This window comes from Nyctereutes procyonoides, unplaced genomic scaffold (assembly GCF_905146905.1).
Source record: "Nyctereutes procyonoides isolate TBG_1078 unplaced genomic scaffold, NYPRO_anot_genome, whole genome shotgun sequence".
Taxonomy (NCBI): domain Eukaryota; kingdom Metazoa; phylum Chordata; class Mammalia; order Carnivora; family Canidae; genus Nyctereutes; species Nyctereutes procyonoides.
This window is the reverse complement of record NW_026575133.1, coordinates 40668879-40690073: the sequence shown is the minus strand read 5'-3', so window position 1 is coordinate 40690073 and position 21195 is coordinate 40668879. Positions and strand designations below refer to the sequence as shown.

Below are 21195 nucleotides of genomic sequence, written 5' to 3'. Positions count from 1 at the left end.
CTTGGCACCGTGGAGACGCTCCAGACACGTGAGACCCTGAGACATGGAGGCAGCCGTGGCCTTTCCTGCCAGGGTGTGGAACACTGGCTGGTTCTGTATTTGGGAATGTAGAGGTCAAGATAAACATGGTAAGTTTGACCAAAAGTCTTAACTCCTTTCACTGTCCCTTTCTGCTGACTTGTGGATGGTCTCTTGCCCTCATACCACAGACACACCCTCTGAATGTTCCTTCCAGAGCCTACCCACACCTTCCAAACTGGACTCCACTGTGTGCTTGTTCAGGGAAAATAAAAATAAATTAAAAATTAAAACACAAACATTTGGGGTGGGGTAGGCAGATTTGGGGTAGCAAAGTCATTTTTATCACGGAACATTGCATTTACTTCACCAAGAACCTTGCTTCTACTTGAGGAATTTCCCACTTAGTGGAAAGAAACCACCCCTCCTGCTCTTTCTCACATTCTCATCTGTTCACGGACTTCCAACTACCACATTCTGTCCCTTTCAATAAACTTAATTTGCTAATTATCTTAACTCTTAGTTTTAAAGTATTTGTTTTGTACATGGTTTGCTTTTACTTAATTTGGAGGCTTAAAAAAAAGAAGACCATACCCATACCCAGACCAGATAGCTTTATTATGGAGACTTTCCCCTAGGTGGTGTTCTCAATACTGTTGCTGCATTACAAATTACTCCAAACTTACTTAGAACAACCTCTTCCTTTTGCTGGTAACTTTATGAGTCCTTATTTTAGGGAAGGGCTCAGCTGGGGAGTTCTCCTGTGAGGTCTCCTGATTGTGGCCATATGTCAGCCAGGGCTGTGATCTTAGAAAGATTTGATAAGGTTGGCCAAGATGGATCACTCATGTTAGTGGCATTCGATTCTGGCTGTTGGCTGGGAGCTCAGCTAGCTTCATAGCTAGAGGAACTATATATTCCTCTTCAGCGTATCTTCAGAGTAGTTGGACTTAGGTGGCACTTGGCTCCCTGCCAGAGGAGAACCAAGCAGAGACTGCATCACCTTTTCTGCCCTAAACTCAGAAGTCATATAGTGTCACTGTCAAAGTCCTCACACAGCTACTGAGACTCGGGGCTGGAAACATGATACCCTTTCCATCCTGATGGCAGAAGTAAGGTCACATTGTCGGAAGAGCATGTGGGGTGGGAGATGTCCTTGCCATTTTGGGTAATTATCTACATAAAATTAGTTTATGCATATACATCAAGGAACTTTAATTCTCCATTGGCTCTGAGCTGAGGGATTACTTTAAATCCCTCAGGATAGATTAATAGTACTTCTGGTTGCTTTATCTTTTAAGCAACCATTTTATAAATATGTAGTAGTGTATCCTTCTACAAACAGTATTTTTTTAATTGATCAGGTAAAGAATTGGAATTTTTTTTTAAGATTTTTATTTATTCATGAAAGACACAGAGTGGCAGACACAGGCAGAAGGAAAAGTAGGCTCCATGCAGGGAGCCCAGTGTGGGTCTCAATCCTGGGACTCCAGGATCATACCCTGGGCCAAAGGCAGGCGCTAAACCGCTGAGCCACCCAGGAATCCCTGAAATTTATTTTATACAAAGTGCCCTCTCTGCATTATTAATAAAAATAATAAGTCTATATGGCTGACAGAAATGCTACCGTGAAATGAAGCTATTTCTCTCCTGTGCTTCCAGTGTGTGGGAAGTAGAATTTCCTCACAAGAGCATCAGGCATGCACACTCCAGACAGAGTAAGTTCTAACCAAGAGCATATTCCAGATGGAAGCTGGAGCTCCTGGTTGATGGGTTTCATGGAGCAAAAAGAAACAGCCCAGCTCTGGAGATGGAATTGGCCCTGCTTTGAGTATAGGCGGTTCCTAATGAGTCTCCTTGCTGGGAGGGTGGGGAGCCTGGGAACCTCGAAGCAGCCAGATGTGTGATGTTTATTTTAGGGATGTCATTGGATGTCCTGGGAAGGAAGAACCTATACAGCTCTTGGTAGTGCCACTTGTGGACTAGGAACCTGCAAGGGGGGAGTTTCCCTCTGGGGATTAGTCATTGGGAATGTTTTGCAACTAAAACAGCATAGCTATGCTTCACTGTATGGGAGGAACAGCACATAGATGCCAGGAAGCAAGGGGAGAGAAGTGGGCTCTTTCCCTCACTGCTGCACTGTAGCCTAAAATCTATAATTCCCCCCATTTTGTTGCTGGCAAAGGGATGACACCATGAGGATGAAACTCATAATAGCTTCAATACTCAGTTCAGGGACACCTTGGTAGCTCAGTGGTTGAGTGTCTGCCTTCGGCTCAGTGCGTGATCCCAGGTCTGGGGATTGAGTCCCTCATTGGGCTCCCTGTGAGGAGCCTGCTTCTCCCTGTATCTCTGCCTCTCTCTCTGTGGCTCTCATGAATAAACAAAATCTTAAAAATTCAGTTCAGATCTTAAGCAGAGCCATAATTTCTTAAAGATTGTTTCCTTTCTCCTCAAGTGTAGGAGTGGTAGATTAGTGTCCTTTGACTGAAAATTACTTTTTCCTTTGAATTCCTCTTTTAGAGCAAGAAATGGTCCTGAAAATTGTTGGTGGATTAGTATTAGGTTTGGTTGCATATAGAAGGTGAAAAGCAAAGTGACTTAAACAAGATGGTTTATTTCTCAAGTGAAATCTAGAGGCTGGCATGTTGCTCAGGGACCTGGGTTCTTCTGTTTCACCATCCTGATTGTGGCTTCCATACTCATGGTCACTCGTGGTCCAAGGTGACTACTAGAGCAACAGTCATCAAGCCCAGTATTCCAGGCAGGAGGAGGGAGTGGGGTGACGCAAAAGGAGCACTCGTCCCTGCTTAGTCCTCCATAAATAGGAGCTTTTTTGGGAGTCCTTCCCAATGTCTAAAGTCTTATTGGTTAGAACATAAATATGTAACTATAGTTCGTTGCAAGGAAGACTGGAAATTTGGAGATTTTAGTTGACCGCTTTTCCACCCCAAATACCATTGGGGTGCTGTTTCTAAGAACTGGGGAGAATGGATACTGCATTGGTGGTTAGTCTCTAACAATAATTTGCTCTAGTTTTCTGTTTTGAAGTTGGAAAAATTGGGGATCATTTGTACACATTGATCATGGGAAAGGAAATCTAGCAAACTACCCCAGTTTGGTCTGTGGACTGAGAATCTCAGTGTTTTCCAATGAGGAGGTTCTTTTTCCATTCTTGTGCAGATCTGGGGTACCAGAGCAATTTCCAAAGGCCCAGCCTTGCTGTATTTGGCATCTCCTACTTCTGCACAGAGTCTGGATTTGGGGTGGTTTTTTTTTTTTTTTAAGGTATTCTGTGGAGTGAACCTGCAACTGGTTTCATGAATGGAGTTGCTGGAGTCAAACTGTCAGATATGAATGTTGGTCCTACCACCTACTTTGGGCAAGTATTTTTTCCCTATCTGCAAAATGGAAACTATCAAGTGGTTATGATCAATAATTTAAAATGCAGGGGATCCCTGGGTGGCTCAGCGGTTTAGCGCCTGCCTTTGGCCCAGGGCGTGATCGTGGAGTCCCGAGATCGAGTCCCATGTCGGGCTCCTTGCATGGAGCCTGCTTCTCGCTCCTCCTGTGTCTCTGCCTCTCTCTATATATGTATATATATCATCTCTCTCTCTCTCTATCATGAATGAATGAATGAGTAAATAAATAAATAAATCTTAAAAAAAACTTAAAATGCAAGTGCATAGTATAGTGCCCAGTGCATAAAATACTTGATAAATAGTGTTTGTAGGCCATTTTGCCAGAGTGGAGGGAGTTTGTAGGCTCATGTAGGCTCAATACGGTAGACTATTACTAAATAGGGATAAAATTTCTCTTGGACATCTTAATATTAGTGCATAGAAGTAGCCCGCAGGGAGGCAGTGTGGTACAGGTTCTATATGAAGCTGTATGTCAGCTAGCACCAGATCATCTGTGGAACTTGAATCAAAAATCATTCCTTAAGCTCCATGACCAGAGTTTCTAATTTGGAGTGGGACCTAGCATTGGAAATTATTTTGAAGTACAGAATGGGCAGTCTGTGAGTAGAGAAGCGTTGCCTACCTGATACTGCTCTGACCTCCAGAGTTTGTGAGTGCGATCTGTGTGTGCATCTGCACATCTTTGCAGCATACAGCCGACCCACTCTGTTTTCAGATTTAACACTTGTGTTTCAGCATGGGTTCTGGATGATATATGATAATCAACCTTTGCAGTTTTCCTGAAGCAGAGTTAAGTTGAAATGCAAGTATGGTGAGCCTCATATAGGGCTTAGTCACTTACCTAATTTTCTGACTCTCTAGTAACATGAAATTAAGCCTTAGATGGCTCAGGGTCCCATCATAAAACAAATATTCAGTCAAAAGAAATGGAAATATGTTGGTGTTGAAAAGGTTAGTAGCAAAATGGATAAAGGTAAAGTTACTGAAGGATTGATCAGTAGTTGTAGGGAAACCATTAACTGGATCATATTCAGTGATCCCATCAGTCATTCTGTCCATTTCTAGGTGATTCTTTTTTTTTAATAAATTAATTTTTTATTGGTGTTCAATTTACCAACATACAGAATAACACCCAGTGCTCATCCCGTCAAGTGCCCCCCTCAGTGCCTGTCACCCATTCACCCCCACCCCCCGCTCTCCTCCCCTTCCACCACCCCTAGTTCATTTCCCAGAGTTAGGAGTCCTTATGTTCTGTCTCCCTTTCTGATATTTCCCACACATTTCTTCTTCTAATGTCTCTCCAGTTCACTTAACAATCTCACCTGGATACTGTGTGTGTGAACATGAATATAGAAAAATTGGTTTATATATACAAATATATAAAAGAAGCAAGGAGAAGGGCCCCTGGCCGGCTCAGTTGGTGGAGCATGCAGCTCATGATCTCAGGGTGTGAGTTTGAGCCCCATGTGGGGTGTAGAGATTACTAAAAAATAAAATCTTAAAAAAAAAACCCTCTTAAAGAGTAATACCACCTAAAATAGGCAGTGAATAACATATACTTAGCTGCTATAGTTCTTGTCTCTGTACCAGCTCACAAGCTATGGGTGGTAATGTACAACTTATTTCCTTCTCATTCCATGTTCTTTTGCCCTGAACCTTCATTCTCGAGGGGTCTGAATCCTTAATAGTCCTGAGGTTATTGCAACTTTTGTCTTTAATTAGCTTCCCCCCCATCCCAAGTTCAGGTTTTCTTTTTAATGAAAAATTTCAAACCTACATAGAAGCAGACTAGTGTTAGGAGTGTCTAGGAAGTCCCATGATCTGAGTGCCAGCAGATTCTGTCTAGTAAAGGGCCCTCTTCCTGGTTTGCAGACAGGCATCTTGCTATGTCCTTGGGTGGCAGAGAGCTCATGTCTCTCTTTATCCACCTTTTGACATTGATTTATAAAGAAGAATTTATTTTTAAATTAAGATTTTATTTTATTTCCAGTATAGCTAACATGCAGTGTTATATTAGTTTGAGGTGGACAATATAGTGATTCTGCCATTCTATACATTACTCAGTACTCATCAGAATCAGTGTACTCTTAATCCCCTTTACCTATGTTCACCCATTGCCCCCTACCCCCGCCCCAGCTCCCTCTGGTAACCATCAGTTTGTTTTCTCTAGTTAAGAGTCTGTTTCTTAGTTTGTCTATTTTTCATTTGCTCACTTGTTTTGTTTCTTAAATCCTCGTGTGAGTGAAATCATATGTATTTGGTTTCACTTAGCATTATACTCTAGCTCCATCCACGTGGTTGCAAATGGCAAGGTTACATTCTTTTTTATGGCTGAGTACTATTCCATGGTGTGTGTGTGTGTGTGTGTGTGTGTGTGTGTGTGTGTGTGTGTGACATCTTTATCCATTCATCTATTAATGGACATGGGCTGCTTTCATAATTTGGCTATTAAAGACAATGCTGCTGTAAACGGGTGCATATATCCCTTTGAATTACTGTTTTTTTTTATTCTTTGGGTAAATACCCAGTAGTGTGATTACTAGATCATAGGGAGGTTCTAGTTTTAATTTTTTGATGAACCTGCACATTTTTCCACAGTGGCTGCACCAGTTCCATCCTCACCAACAGTGCAAAAGAGTTCCCCTTTCTCCACATCCTCACCAACACCTGTTGTTTCTTGTGTTGTTGATTCTAGCCATTCTGACACATGTGAGGTGATATCTCATTGTGGTTTTGATTTGCCTTTCCCTGATAATGAGTGATTTTGAGCATCTTTTCTTATGTCTTTTGGCCAGCTGGATGTCTTCTTTAGAGAAATGTTCATTCATGTCTTTGTTGAGTTGTATCAGTTCTTTATACATATTGGATACTAGTCCTTTATCTTTCAATCTTTTTTTAATTTTTATTTATTTATGATAGTCACAGAGAGAGAGAGAGAGGCAGAGACACAGGCAGAGGGAGAAGCAGGCTCCATGCACCGGGAGCCCGACGTGGGATTCGATCCCGGGTCTCCAGGATCGCGCCCCTGGGCCAAAGGCAGGCGCCAAACCGCTGCGCCACCCAGGGATCCCTTATCTTTCAATCTTTTAAAGATCATCTTTCCCTTTGTCAGGGCCCTACTCTCGTGACCTAATTTTTTTTTTTAAGATTTTATTTATTTATTCGTAAGAGATACAGAGAAAGAGGCAGAGACCGGCAGAGGGAGAAGCAGGCTCCCTGCAGGGAGCCCAATGTGGGACTTGATTGGAGAGTTCTGGGATCACGCCCTGAGCCAAAGGCAAATGCTCAACCGCTGAGCCACCCAGGCGTCCCCCCTCATGACCGAATCTAACCCTAATCACCCCCAAAGGCCCCATTTCAAAGCACCATCACTAGGCTTCAACATAAGAATTTGGGGGGACACAGTTACAGCAACTGGTATTAACAAACTCCTACCTAACATAATCCAGCTTCAACAATTGACATTTTACCAATTTTGTTTTATTTCACATTTTTATTTTTTTTTTAAAGGAAGGTAGGGAGGGGCAGAGTGAGAGGGAGAGAAAATCTTAAGCAGGCTCCATGCCCAGTGTGGACCCCGACAATGGGAATCAGTCCCACAACCCTGAGATCATAACCTGAGCTGAAATGAAGAGTTGGACACTTAGCTGACTGAACTATCCAGGTGCCCCCTTCTTAGACTATTTTAAGACAAATTCTAGATATGTCACATATTTTAATGTGTGCAGTAACAGATAAGGATGCTTTTTTTTTTTTTTTTTGAGTTTTGTTGAGCCAACATGCGGCTCGAACTCACAACCCTGAGATTGAGAGACACATGCTCTTCTGCCTGAGCCAGCCAGGCACCCTAATGAGTATGCCTTTTAAAAAAAAAAAAAAACAGGGATGCCTGGGTGGCTCAGCGGTTGGGTGTCTGTCTTCAGCTCAGGGCGTGATCCTGGAGTGCCAGGATCGAGTCCCACATCGGGCTCCCTGCATGGGGCCTGCTTCTCCCTCTGCCTGTGTCTCTGCCTCTCTCTGTGTGTCTCTTGTGAACAAATAAGTGAAATCTTTTTTTTTTTAATAAGTAAAATCTTTAAAAAAAAAAAAAGACTATATGCGAGTATCACATTACCTGTGTTGATAATTAATATCTAAACCCATTCCATATATCATTTTCTCATATTGTCCTAAAGGTGTCTTTTTTAAAAGTTTGAACCAAAATCAAAATGAAGTTCATTTGGTGCAATCCAGTTCCTCCTCAAAAATGAAATTGAAAAAGTGGAATCATTTATCCATGGAACATCCTATATTGGATTCAGCAAGCAGCATCCTTTATAGTATCAATTAACTCATCTCTCTCACATTTTCTGTATATTAGGAGTCAGATCTAGAGGCTTGACTACATTCAGATTCTCCCTTTCCCTTCAAGGAATACTTAATTGCTGGCATGGTGTACATCCTGTTGCATCCCATCAGTCATGTCAGCAAGTAGTTTTGTCTGGCTGTCCCATATTTTCCTTAATGTCAGAATTCATCAGTCTGTCCCATGGCTGTAGAGTTGACTCACCCATTATAACCGGTCTGTTGTTGACCATTCATATAGCAGTTTTAACATTCCTCAATGGTCATTGTCTAGATCCTATTATTGCATCATTTGTCATTGAAAAATAGTGACCCTTGGGAGGAAAGGGAGACCTTATTTTGAGTAATTCAAGACTTAGAACTTGGAAGAAGAGTGGAAAGAACTCCAAAGTGATTTTCACTCCGAACTGCTAACGTCTTACCGTATCTGCTTTATCAGTTTTTCAGGATAATCCGTTTTTCTTAATGATGACTCTCTGTATTTATTTATGAACCATTTGGAAGCAAGCTGCAGACATGTCCCTTACCCCTAAACATTTCAGGGTGTTTCCTTGAAACAAGGACATTTTCTTATATAACCACAGTGTAATTATTAAAATTAGGAAATAAATTATATAATGCTATTAATTAATATTTAGGTTTCATTCATATTTCACCAATTGTTCTGCTAATATCTTTTATAAGGAGAAAACAAAAAGGTGCAGTATGCTATCCATGATCACTTTCTGTATTTAGTCGGCATGTTCTTGAGTCTTCTCTAATCTGGAATGGTTCCTCTGTCTGTCTTTGTCTTATCTGGACATTAAGGATGTAGGACAATTGTTTTGTTGAATGCCCCAATTTGTGTTTGTCTGGTGTGTTTTCTCAGGATTTGGTTGAGATTATGCAATTGGGCAGGAATAATACAGAAATGATGTTACGTCCTCAACGCGTCATAACATATGATGATGTTGGTTTGAACCATTACTGGTGATGTTAATTCTAATCCCTTGATTAAGGTGGTGTCTGCCTGGTTTCTCCACTGAAAGGATTTTTTTATGGGAGATACTATGAGACTTTGTAAATATTCAATTCCTCATCAAACTTTTAAAAAAAGGAAGAAAGAAAGAAAGAATGAATGAATTTATTTAAGAGAGAGCATGCGCATGAGAAAGGAGGAGGAGCAGAGGGAGAGGGAGAAGCAGGCTCTCAGCTGAGCAGGGAGCCCAATGTTCAATCCCAGGACTTGAGCTAAAGGCAGACACTTAGCCTACTGAGCTACCCAGGCACCCCTCCTCATCAAACTTTTATTCACTAGTTTAAGCAGCCATTTATTCTTGCTTGAACAATGAATACTTGCCATATTTTCCTTTTATACTTATTAGCACTCTGTTACAAGGAAGAGCTTTTCATGCACACACACACGTGTATGCACATACCCATGCATGCCTGTGCATACACTATAGGTTAGAATCCTGATAGTATTTTTCATGCATAGATTGTTCATTTGGTGCACCTCCAACTTGGCTCTCCCTCATTTTTTGAGCACTTCTTTCTTCATGAGATATTCTAGACTCATCACCTACTTCTCCTTTCCCAGATTTGGAATTAGCCATTTTTCTAAATCTGCTTCTGCAAGGAAGCCTGAAGATTTATGAGTGGAAGAGTCTCAAATTTGAGTCTACCCAAATATCCCCATTCCAAATCTCAAGGTCTCGCTCCTGTCCAATCAGTGCTATAGGTTTCACCTGAGAGAATTGACACAGCTGTGAATTCAAGACTGTAGTTCTGCAATTCACACAGATTTGGGGCCTGATCTGTAGCCAGTTATGCCCTGTATCCACAAGAAATAAGGTTTTAAAAAAGATTTTATTTATTCATGAGAGACAGAGAGGCAGAGACATAGGCGGAGGGAGAAGCAGGCTCCCTGTGAGGAAGTCTGTAGGACTCAATCTCAGGACCTCAGGATAATGACCTGAGCCAAAGGGATATTCTCAAACACTGAGCCACCCAGGTGCCCTGAAAAAAAGATATTTTTTAAAGACTGTCACAAAAGGGTTCTAGTTCTTGATCATGACTTGGCTTTCAAATTTAAAGCCTGAACTTGTCATTTTCTGTGAACACCCACTACAGTAAAACAGTAGCCAATTCATTTCACTGTCCTATTGATCATATCATCATCACCTCTATAAACATCAAGTACAGTATCTACTTGATCTTTTAAGCCTTGCCTTCAGTAGGCACTTCATGCAAAACAACCACATGAGTCTTAACATATGGCATGCCACATGTTACCAGATCAGATTTTCTACTGGCAATCAGGTCTTCTGTGCATTCAAACTCAAACATGGTGGCAAGCCAAACTCAGAAACACATCTTTGAGGGCCTGTTTCTCAGGATCATTCCAGGTGCAAAGCTCTGTATTAGGATCTGACTTGGAAACAGGATTCACTCTAGGTATTTCAGACAGAAGATATTTAATGCAGGGATATATTTTAAGGATGTCTAAAGGACTGAAGGAGTAGAAAAGGGAAAAGGGAAGGGAAGTTTACTTATAAGTTGACAACTGCACCTAGACAACCGACATCAGCCAGGGCTGAAGAAAGATTCCTCAGAGGCCACAGCACTTTTAACTAATGCTCCTGGAATTGGATTTCAGCTGCCTCGCAAGGACCCAGAACCTGTACTTCCAACTTTATGTGGCTGCCCCCAAAGCCACCATCACCTAACCTGAGTCCCTGATGTTCTTAGAGCTGTCAGAGAGTGTCACTTCTCCCATCCGACCTTGTATCTCACAAGTGCCTCCCATTAGCAGGTGCTAACAGGAAGTCAGCTAGAAAGGAAGTTTCAAGTGTCATTGAAAACTGTCATTTTGAAACTGTAGTTATCTGACTACATTATGCTGCTTCATTACATTGCAGGGCACAAAAAGTTGAGGATGGGAGCCTGGGGAGTAATAAGGCAACATACATGAATAAGCAAGTGAAAAGATGCTCAATGTTAACTCCATCCCAGAAATCCCAATGGATTGAATCCAAATACTGAGTTCCTGTTGCATGCTGGGCATGGTGGTGCTAGGTTCTAGAGATGCTTTGGTGAACAAAATACAGTCCTTGCCGTCCTGGGATTTATAGTCACATAGTGGAGATAGGCATACTATAAACACTTCATCTAATGGCAATATTACCTCTATCTGACAAAAGATTTTTATTTTGGATACACACACAACCCAAACAAAAATAAATGTAAAAAGATAGACCACTCTAATAAATGGCAATGAAAATTGAACAGACCATTCACAAAAGAGGATACTCCTTTGGTCGCTGAATATGAAAAGGTGCTCAACTGTGTTGTTAGTCATGGAAATGCAACCACAATGAGGCACCATTATATACCTATCAAAATGACTAGAAAACAAAAGACTGGCATTGCCAGGTATGGGTGAGGATGTGGAGCAACTGCTTACAGTACTCATAAGAGTATAAACTGGAACACTTTGGAATAGTGCTCAGCAACATCTGCAGAAGCTAAACACTACCTACCCTCCGACCTAGCAACTCTGTCATTAGGTTTATAACCAAGAGAAGTTAGCGTGTATTTTCACCAAAAGACATGTACAAGCATATTTATAGGAGCTGTATTCATAGAAGTTCAGACCTGGAAATAACCCAAATAGACACAGGTAAATGGCAAAATGGATAGAAGCATGGTTAAGTTGTGACATATTCATATAACCTAATACTACTATTCAATAAAAACAAAAAAGCTGCTACATGCAGCAATGTATATGAATCTCACAGAATCTCGGACAACAAAAAAGCCAGTGAAACAAGTTCATACCCTATGATTCCATTTATTTGAAGTTCAGGAATAGACAAAACTCAACTATAGTGACAGAAGACAGAATCGTGCTTTGGAGGTACTGATGGGTGGACACAGGAAGGATGCTACTGATGTGCTGGAAATGTTCGATATTGATTAGGCTGTTTGCCCTGGTGTATACATTCATAAAAGTTCCTCAAACTGTAAACATAAGATTTGTGCATTTCACAGTATATATGTTATTCCTCAGAAAATTCACCAAAAAAAATGGTGAAAGAAATGAGAATCTTATGTATATGTAAGTGCTAGAAAGAAATTAAATGATGTGATGGGTAGATGGGAGGCTGACTCATTAGGACTTGAATGGTGATGAGATAGGTACATACTGAGCTGAGGGACTGCCTTTTGGGAGATGGGATGGCAAGTGCAAAGGCACTGTGACAGGGCCACGTTTGCTGTGTTGGAGGAACCTAGTCAAGGCCAGTGGACTAGAATAGCAAGCAAGGCCAAGGGAAGCCTTTAAGGTGACTTTTCTAAGGCCAGGGAGAAAGCATGAAGGGTGTGAGGTAAGGGGTGCTGGCAGTACTTTCTGAGAGATTAGACAGGAGTAAGGGAGAGAAAAGCCTTTGATAACTTTTAATTATGTGGCTAGGACATCTGGGAAGATCTGGAGCTGGGTTCCACTGACTGAGCAGGACTGGAGAGGCACTGGAGTCAGGGTTGGTTTGGACACGTTAAATTACATATACTTTTTAGATACCCATGGAGCTTTTGGGGAGGCCGTGGGTGGTCCGGCTGAAGTTCTGCACCACACCCAGGGTGGGCACAGATGCCAGGAGCACACAGGTGGTGTTTCAAGTCTCAGACACCTGAGAGAACAGAGAGCAAGAAGAAGAAACAAGGCAAAGTTTAACGACATGAACTTTTCTGGAAAGACTAGAGCTACTGAGGGTTTGGATTGAAACTGCGTTAAAAGTGCTTCTTTCACAAGCCCTGACGAGTGCTGTCTCCCCACCAGGCGTCGGAGCCCAAGAGTGAGCTGACTCTGTGCAGTGCTGACTGCCTGGGCTTCAGTCTCTCAAGCCAGGGCCACAGGCACTAAAATGCAGATCCCAGGGCCTACCCATGACCCCCTGAAACAGAGTGCTGGAGGCATCTGCATTTTCCAAGTAACTGGGTGAGTCTTTTGCACACTGAAGTTTGAGAATCTTTCTTCCAGTGGTTGAGTATGTGTGTGTGTGTATGTGTGAGAGAGAGAGACAGAGAGGGAAGGAGGGCTGTGGGGAGGGAGAGAGGAAAAGAGAGAAATTTCCTCTTTCTTTCCCCCTCTCTGAGGGTGGGGCTACTTTGGAGTTCAGGAAAGCAGTCGGTTCTGTAAGCTTTGCTCTGTGTGTGTGTGTGTGTGTGTGTGTGTGTGTGTGTGCGCGCGCGCTGATGTGTGGGGGGCGGGCACGGTGTCCCAGGAGGACAGAGTTTGCATTGATGAAAACCCTTCCCAGCCCTTTGATAGCTCTTTCCCGCCGCTCTGAAGTTAACTAGCTCAGTCGTCAGTGCACCCTGCTCTCCAGCTGCGCACCCTCACAGGCCAGGATGGCATTCTGTCTGGCCCTACGCATGGCCCTGCTGCTCCTCCCCGGGGTCCTGGCCCCCGCAGTGCTCACAGGTAAGGGTGCTCCCTTGACTCTGCTGCCACCAGCCGCCCAGGGCCAAGAAGCACCTTGGGCCACATTCTCCATTGCCTACTGGGCAGAGGCCCTTCATAGGAGATGGGGCAGCTGTTTGGGGCGATTCTGTGGAGGGCTCCTATGGATAGGCTGCCAGGAGCCGAGTCGATGTCCTGGGAATTGCTAGCCATGGGGACGATGGCCCGTGAAGCAGGGGGGTGATTTACGGAGCAAGGCCAGGGACGTTAGCTGCCTGGGGGACGTGGGGATTACCCCAGCATGCTAAAATCTGAAGGTTTCAGACCTGGGAGTCAGGAGCAGGCATCAGGCACAAGGCAAGCGGCTGAAGGACCAGAGGCCCCAGGCTCCTAGGCAGAAACTACAGAGCTCTGTTGTTTTACTTTTCAACCCTGCAAGCCCTTCTCTGCTGGCTTTATGAAATGTCCTTCCAGAGTGAGGACTCAGTTACTATTCCCAGCCCATGAGAAATTCCAGAAAGAGCAAGGGCCTGAGACTCCTTGGCAAAATCATGATGAGGACACTGGACTTAACCTTGCGGTGGCAGGCTCCCTGGACCTGGGGCATGGTGCTAGGGCCCTCTGCTGGGAGAGGCTGGCCCCATCCAGCTTCAAAGCTCAAGAGAGAAATAGCACAGACAGGTCCTGAATGGTCTTCGTCCTGGAAGAAAGCAATCTCTGTTGGCCATGAGGAGAGCCAAAATAGAAATATTTCAGGGCCCCTGTGTGTAAGGCGGTGGGTGGGAGGGGGTCCTGGGCTGGAGAAAGGTGTGGGTAGGAGACCCTGGGAGACCTTCTCTGCAGCATAGGCTTTGGGGGAATGTCTGTGGATCTATCAGGGTGGCAAGTGGATGCCAGCCACCTGAGCATGGCGCGGGGGAGAGTTGCTGGGGGGTGTGAGGCCTAGTGGGACAGCCACACACTCAGGCCCACACACCAGGGAGAAATGGGTGATGGTGAGTTGCTTGTGGGCATGCAGGCCCCTCTAGATGCCCTAGGAAGAAGCCTGGCTTTGCTTCTGGCTGTGTTTACCAGCTGTTTCTCAGCTTCTCTGTACATCTCATCTGTATCACGGTGATAACTGCAGTCAGTAGCTCTGCCTCCCTTGCAGGGGACCATAGGACTACCAAATTCAAACATAAGAGCTTTCAGGATGGGCCAGGCCTCCTGTAGCACCCAGTAAATGTTGGAGACATGACTAAATGTCCCCAGCCCTTCCTCTGGGTGCAGGGTGGTCTTGGAACAAAAACACCTCCTCGTGTAGGCTGAGAAGGTGCCCAGCCTCCCTTTATATGGGAGATGAACCAGTTGGGCAAGACGGGCTTGTGTGATGCCCCAGGAACTGGGAGAGTGACCTGAATGTAGGGTGGCATCTTCTATGGACTAGACCTTGGGACTGTGGTCCTTGTAAATCCTCCACACCCACCCAGCCCCTGCCCAGTGGTCAAAGTGGGTAGAGGTGAAGGTGCTGGCGCCTGCCTGCCCAGGTTCTGGGGCTGCCTGGGGAGCTCCTGTCCACTTTCTTGTTCCCTGAGTAGCCAGCTCTCCCTGCCTAGGATACTGGCCAGAAGCCCTGGATCAGGCTGTGCATACACAGGCTGGGTGGGTGGGCTTTGTCTGCTGCCACAGGAATGTTTGGGGACGTGTTTGGCATCTCTAGGACCTCACCTGGCCTCACCTCCCTCCACGTGTCCTACCAAGAACAGGCAGGCCAACTCCACCCCGGAGTCTTTGGGGTTTTGGCTGGCTGTTGTTCTTCCTGCCGTTCTGTGAGGGAGGATGTTTGGGAGGTTCTCAGCTACCCCACTCTGGGCTAGAAGCTCTGAGCAGGTGTGTACAAGGCCTAGGAGGCCCCCTGCCCTTTGCTTGGTGGGCTGGGGTCCTGCAGCAGGCATGCAGGGAAGGAGTGGCTCTGTGGCTGAGGTCCAGGTCCAGCCTCCTGGCCTCCCTGTCGGTTGCCTGTGGCTGCAGCTAGTGGGGCAGGGGGAGCAGGCCAGGTTGAGCAGGCGGGAGGCCAGGGCAGCGATGAAAAGGCCCTTCATGGCTGGCACAAAGGCTGTCTGTGAGCTTGGGTGCCTGGCCTCACGGCCCTGTGGTCAGAGCGAGTGTTAAACAAACCTATTTACCGAAAGGCAGGGCGGCTGGAGGCGGTGGGACCAGGGAAGAACCCACTGTGCCCGGGCTTGTGGCAGGGTCACGAGGCCCCCCGCTTCTCCTGGTTTCCTTGGTCAGAGTTACAGGACGTTGCTAACCCTGGTCTATCACAGGTCCCCCCCTTGGTCCTACCCGTCTCTCTGTTCTCACTTAATATCCCATTGGGGCTCACAGCTCACCTTCCATACCTGGGACTCTCTCCTCCATGACTTTGCTTGTGTTGGTCCCTCTGCCTGGCTTTGTTTCCCTCATCTCCACTCTTTATTTTTTTTTTATTTTTATTTATGATAGTCACACAGAGAGAGAGAGAGGCAGAGACATAGGCAGAGGGAGAAGCAGGCTCCATGCACCGGGAGCCCGACATGGGATTCGATCCCGGGTCTCCAGGATCGCGCCCTGGGCCAAAGGCAGGCACTAAACCGCTGCGCCACTCAGGGATCCCCATCTCCACTCTTTAGATGGGCCCTCCTTCCAGCAAACTCCCTGACAGCTGCTTCTGTTTAGGGCTCTCCAAGATACAATGGGGCGGGGGGCGGGGTGGGGGAAGGTGGGTTATTGCCTTTCAACTTTGTTTTCTCCTTTTATTATAGCAAATTGAGAAAATACAGACATGTAGATGAGGATAAGAAAAGGCTCTGGCCTCTTCCTGGCACCTGCACCTCCTTTACGAGAAGGCTGGTGGCTGAGTCCAGGCTGCAGTTCTGAGCCTATGCAGATGCTGGCAGGCCTCTGGGGGTGTCCCGTGATGGTCAGCTGCAACAGAGGTACAGCACACAGATCTACCTGGCTTGTATCCGGCCAGAGGGGCCCTGGGGCCAAGGCAGCAGCTGACAATGGCAATGCCAACACAGTTACTACTTGTGTAGGCCAAGGAGAGGCACGGTCCAACTCCCATTTCACAGATTGGGAAGTGAAGTCAGGGAGTGGGGAGGGAAGTCAGTCTCCCGGGGTCCCAGGGTGACGTTGCAACAGAGGCTTTGGACCCTGCCCTTTTGGTTTGGAAGCCCATGGGTTCAGCCCCTCAAGCTTTAGGGACTGGTTTGGTGTTGGAGGAGGGGTTGCAGTGGGTACACACGGCAGGGATAAGGTGGCCTGAGCCAGTGTGTTTGGCAGGGAGGACCCGGCTTCTGTGGGGAGCAGCAGAATAAGGGTGGGTCATCGGTCTCCCAGAAGGGGAGTAGGCCTGAGTGTGCTCCAACTGCCCTGGTCAGAGGGCCTCTCTCCCCAAGATGGCTCTTGGGCTCTGGCAACAGGCAGAAGGAGATGCTTACCTGGGCCCTGCTAGCTCCAGGTAGCTGATTCCCCCCAAATACTACTCAGGTTGGCTGGGCCTGGTACCCAGGAGCCCTGTGGTAGCCTTCCTGCCATGGGTATACGAGGAGCAAGTGGGAGCCAATGGTTTGTCCATTTACCTGGAAAGACAGGCAGTCTACGAACCCCAGACCTCAGAGCCTAGTAATGGGCATACCCAGGCTTTTTCTCTGGCTCAGCTCCTAGGAGCCTGAGGCAAGCATGTCTGGGGCCCGGCACTTTCCATAGCAGCCACAAGGCTTGTAGACCCCCCCCACCCCCCTCCCAGGCAGTGACAACGGGGGCCTGACAGGGTTACTCTCTCACCTTCATGGGGTGGTCTTCATAGTTGGTAGGGGGTCAAGGCAGCCTCTAGACACCAGCATTTTGGTTCAGCCTCAGGCCCTGCCAGTGAGAAGCTTCCCTCACACTGTATCCCAGGGACCTTTTGCCCCTGGGAGATCTGCTTTGCCAGGGTATTTCCTGAAAAGGGATGTCAGCTCAGGTAACCCTTGGGGAACAGAACAGTGGTCCCTGCCTGCAAGCTGAGCCTAGACCGGATCTAGCCCAGGCCTGAGAGAGGCTGCAGGGGCAGGGCCTGGGGAGACCTGTACAGTATGATTGTAAAGAGCTTTTAAATTTACATCAAAGTTTCAAGAATAACCCAGTGAACTCCAGTAGATTCTTAGATTCACTTTTGCCATATTTGCTTTTCTTCCTGTCTCTCATCTACCCAGTTGACTTTTCTGAATGTTGACCATTTGAGAGTAAGTTGTAGACATCATGCCTTTTTGGCCCTAAATGCTTCTAAGAACAAGGATGTTTTCTTACATAACGAGTCAGTTATCCAAATGAGGACACAGACATCGATACAGTACTGTTCTCTAAGTATATTCATTCTTCCTCAGTAAACCCCGTAGGACCCCTCATCCAGGAATACATGCTGCATTCAACCTCCTTGGTCTCTAATCTGGAAAAGCTCTTCAGCCTTTCTTTGTCTTTCATGACCTGGATGTTTTTGAAAGCATGGTTATTTTAAGACTGACCCTGAATTTGGCTCATGTTTCCTCGTGATTTGCCCCAGGTGGGCACTGTTAGCAGCAAAGACCCAAAGGCACCTCTGTGTCTTCCCGGAGAGCAGCCTTTCTCTGCAAGCCTGAGTCTGAAAGCAGCTTGTCCCTGGCCTGTCTGTACCAGAGGGAGCTCTCAGGGGTGAAGCCTCTGGAGGAAAAGGTGCCTTGGGGACCTGCAGGCAGGCTGGCTGGGGCTGCATGAACTACACAACTTCCCTGATGGTTTCTTGGGAAGTGTTTCCTGCTACTTCACTGTCCAGGGGTTTTGGAGTCCCAGCAGCACCCCTCAAAGGCACCCCCCCCCACAAGCCTTGGTTTCCTCAACTCTGAGGCAGGGATACAACAGTTCCTAGGCACCGAGCAGCTGGAGTCAAAGAGATGATGTCTGTCATGGTGCCTGCTGAACCCATTCTAGGGACTGCGTGGGGCTCAGCGTCTCTGGATCACAACTGAGATTAGGCACTGGCCAGCCCTGACCCTGCTAAAACCGATGTTCAGGGCTGGGGTGGGGAGCCCAGAGACTGCCTGCCATTCTGGTCTTGAACTTAAACTGGGTGGCTGGGGCCTCCTGTCTGGGAAGGATAGATGGGTCCAGGGTTGGGGTAGTGCTGTGGGACTCCTTGGACCAGGATCCTTGAGTGTGTGAGTGTGTGTGTGTGTGTGTGTGTGTGTGTGTGTGTGTGTGTGAAATTGGCATGGGCTGGCATGGCGGAGGTGGGGATATGGGGCTGCAGTTGTCACACAGGCCTCTCAGTCTCAACCTGCCCCGTTCCCTGGAGCCCCCGGGTGCTCTAAACCTTGCTAACTCCCAACCCAGGAGCAGAGAAAGGCCTCTGCAGAGAATGCTGCACAGGGACTGATGTGCTGACTGAGCCCCAGCTTGTGTGGGGGCAGGGGGAGCATCGGCCCATTCCTGGGGCTTCCCTTTCACTGACCACAGACACCCCTGCCCATCCCTCTGGCCCTGTTCTGTATGGAAGCAGCAATGTCCTGGCCTTGCAGTTTCTTAGGATACAGAGTCACCTTGGGGTTTAAGCCTCAGAACACGGGGTATGTGTGCGCACTGGGCCCCATGTCCTGCGGGCTGTGTGGCTCTGTCCAGGTTAGGGCAAAGGCGGGGAAGCAGAGGAGGAGTCTGCCTCTCTTCCCCACTTCCTGGGGCTCTGGGTAGGCAGGGACCCTGGTTCCTGTGGGGGGAGAGTCGTCTCACCCCCTTCTGGCCTCTCCAGGGTCTTCTGGTCTCCAGACCTGTGTCTGCCTTGCAGGGGGAGGGTCCCTCACAAGTATCGGTCATGTCACCCAGGCCTATGGAGCCCGGCAGTTCAGAGGAGGGATCCCAGGTGGAGGCCCTGCGCCCGCCCACGGTCCTGAAGCTCTGCGGCCGGCCGGCGGCTCGGGGTCTTCCCAGCTGTTTTCTAGGAGACTCTGTTGGTCCCCGTCTCCCTCCCTCGGCCTCCCGTCCGTCTGTCTTCACCGGCTTGGGCTCGGGAGCAGTCTGGCGAAGTAGGGGCTGAAACGGGAGGCCGCTGCGGTCTGACCCCAGGGGCGGGGCCACGGCCCGGTAGGCCCTGCCGCCTGCCCCCAGCGCCCGTCCTTGGCCTTGCAGCCGAGGGCCCGCAGGAGCCCGCGCCCACCCTGTGGAACGAGCCCGCCGAGCTGCCGTCGGGAGAGGACCCCGTGGAGAGCACCAGCCCCGCGCGGGAGCCCGCGGCCACCGGGCCCCCGGTCCCCACCGCCACGCCGAGCCCCGAGGACAGCACCGCGCGGGAGCGTCTGGACCAGGGCGGCGGTACCTGCGGGAGGCGGGCCCGGATGGGGGTGGGGTTACGGGGGGGGGGCAGAGCCTTGGGGGTGGGGGGCGCGGAGCCTTGGGGGGCGGCGGGCCGGGGGCGCGGAGCCTTGGGGGGCGCGGATCCTGGGGGGCGGGCCGGGGCGGAGGGGTTGGGGGGCGCGGAGCCTTGGGGGGCGGGCCGGGGCGGAGAGGTGGGGGGCGCGGAGCCTTGGGGGGCGGCCGGGCGGAGGGGTTGGGGGGCGCGGATCCTGGGGGGCGGCCGGGGCGGAGAGGTTGGGGGCGCGGAGCCTTGGGGGGCGGCGGGCGGAGGGGTTGGGGGGCGCGGAGCCTTGGGGGGGCGGCCGGGGCGGAGAGGTTGGGGGGCGCGGAGCCTTGGGGGGGCGGGCCGGGGGGCGCGGAGCCTTAGGGAGGCAGGCTCGGGCCGGGGGTGGGGGGGGCGGAGCCTGGGGGGGCGGCGGGGGGCGGGGGTTGCGGAGCCGCGGGGCTGAGCCGCCCTCCGTCCTCCGCAGGCTCGCTGGGGCCCGGCGCCATCGCCGCCATCGTCATCGCCGCCCTGCTGGCCACCTGCGTGGTGCTGGCGCTCGTGGTCGTCGCGCTGAGAAAGTTTTCCGCCTCCTGAAGCGAATAAAGGGGCGGCGCCTCGGCCGCGGCGCGACTGGCTGCAGCCCCGGGGGCGCCCCCGTGTCTCAGTGTGTCCGCGCGTGCGTGTGTGGGCCAGCGGGGCGGGCGGCTCCCACCCGTGCGCGCGGGGTCCCCGCTCGGCTGCCCGCGGCCCAGGCTTCGCCGCCCCCGCCCCCGCAGTGCCCGAGCGCCCCGGGGCCGCCCGCTGCGCCGAGCCGCGGACCGCGGGGGGGGGGGGGGGGGGGCAGGGCGCTGGGGTATTTGGGGGGCGCGGCCGTCGTCTGACTTGGTCAGCCAAGCCCCATGTGCCAGCTCGGAGCGCCAGGCCCGTCCCTCCAGCGCCCCCGGGAACTCCCCCCCCCCCCAGCCCCAGGAGCAGCCCCACCGCCGCCCCCACCGCCGCCGTCCCAGGCAGCCTCCCTCCAACCCCCCCGCTTGCCCCTGGCTCTCCTTTCTTGGTCACGTCCTTTATTTCACAGGCTTCCCTGGGAAGCCTCGCTTTTATAATTGAGATTTAAAATAGTGGCTGAGCTGCTCCGGGCACGGCACGACAGGGAAGAAGCAGAACTACATCTCTTTGCAGTGGAAAAGAAGACTAGAGGCGGGACTGTCTGCGCCCCAGTGATGGTTTGATCCCTTGGGTCTAGGTGTGGGTGCTGGTGGAGGGAAGCTGTTCCTCCTTCTCCTCTGATTTCACTGCTGTTTCTAGGGACTCTTTTGGCCTCCTTAGCTTCCTTGAGCTCCTGATCACTTCTGCTCCAGCTAAGACCAGTTTTCTCCTCCTGGATACTCCAGATGGGCACTGGCCCAAAACACATGAGGGTTAGAAGTTTCCACTTATGAAGGACTGTTCTAAAACTGACCAGTTCTCACGAAACTGTTTAAATTACTTCATTCCACGTAACCTCTGGTAACCAAAGCCCTAGTTAGAGCAGCTGATCCAAATCAGCATGCTGTTCACCAGCTTCAAAACGCTTAACTGGACAAGGGCCAGGACCA

At 49.0% G+C, this 21195-nt stretch overlaps 1 protein-coding gene across 1 annotated transcript; it reads left to right on the top strand.

Moving 5' to 3' along the window:
* Nucleotides 1-20: 20 nt before the first annotated feature.
* SNORC (secondary ossification center associated regulator of chondrocyte maturation) lies at nt 21-20264 on the top strand. Its single transcript, XM_055346010.1, has 5 exons — nt 21-128; nt 12604-12762; nt 13085-13248; nt 19390-19572; nt 20085-20264. The coding sequence occupies exons 3-5, from the start codon at nt 13176-13178 to the stop codon at nt 20192-20194; spliced, it is 366 nt and encodes a 121-aa protein (XP_055201985.1). The 5' UTR covers nt 21-128; nt 12604-12762; nt 13085-13175; the 3' UTR covers nt 20195-20264.
* Nucleotides 20265-21195: the final 931 nt, after the last annotated feature.

Bases quoted from the DNA above. Each gene is read 5' to 3' on its own strand.
- SNORC (XM_055346010.1), top strand. From the start codon at position 13,176: ATGGCATTCTGTCTGGCCCTACGCATGGCCCTGCTGCTCCTCCCCGGG. The intron at 13,249-19,389 runs GTAAGGGTGCTC...TTGGCCTTGCAG, and splicing joins GGCCCCCGCAGTGCTCACAG to CCGAGGGCCCGCAGGAGCCC. The intron at 19,573-20,084 runs GTACCTGCGGGA...CGTCCTCCGCAG, and splicing joins GCGTCTGGACCAGGGCGGCG to GCTCGCTGGGGCCCGGCGCC.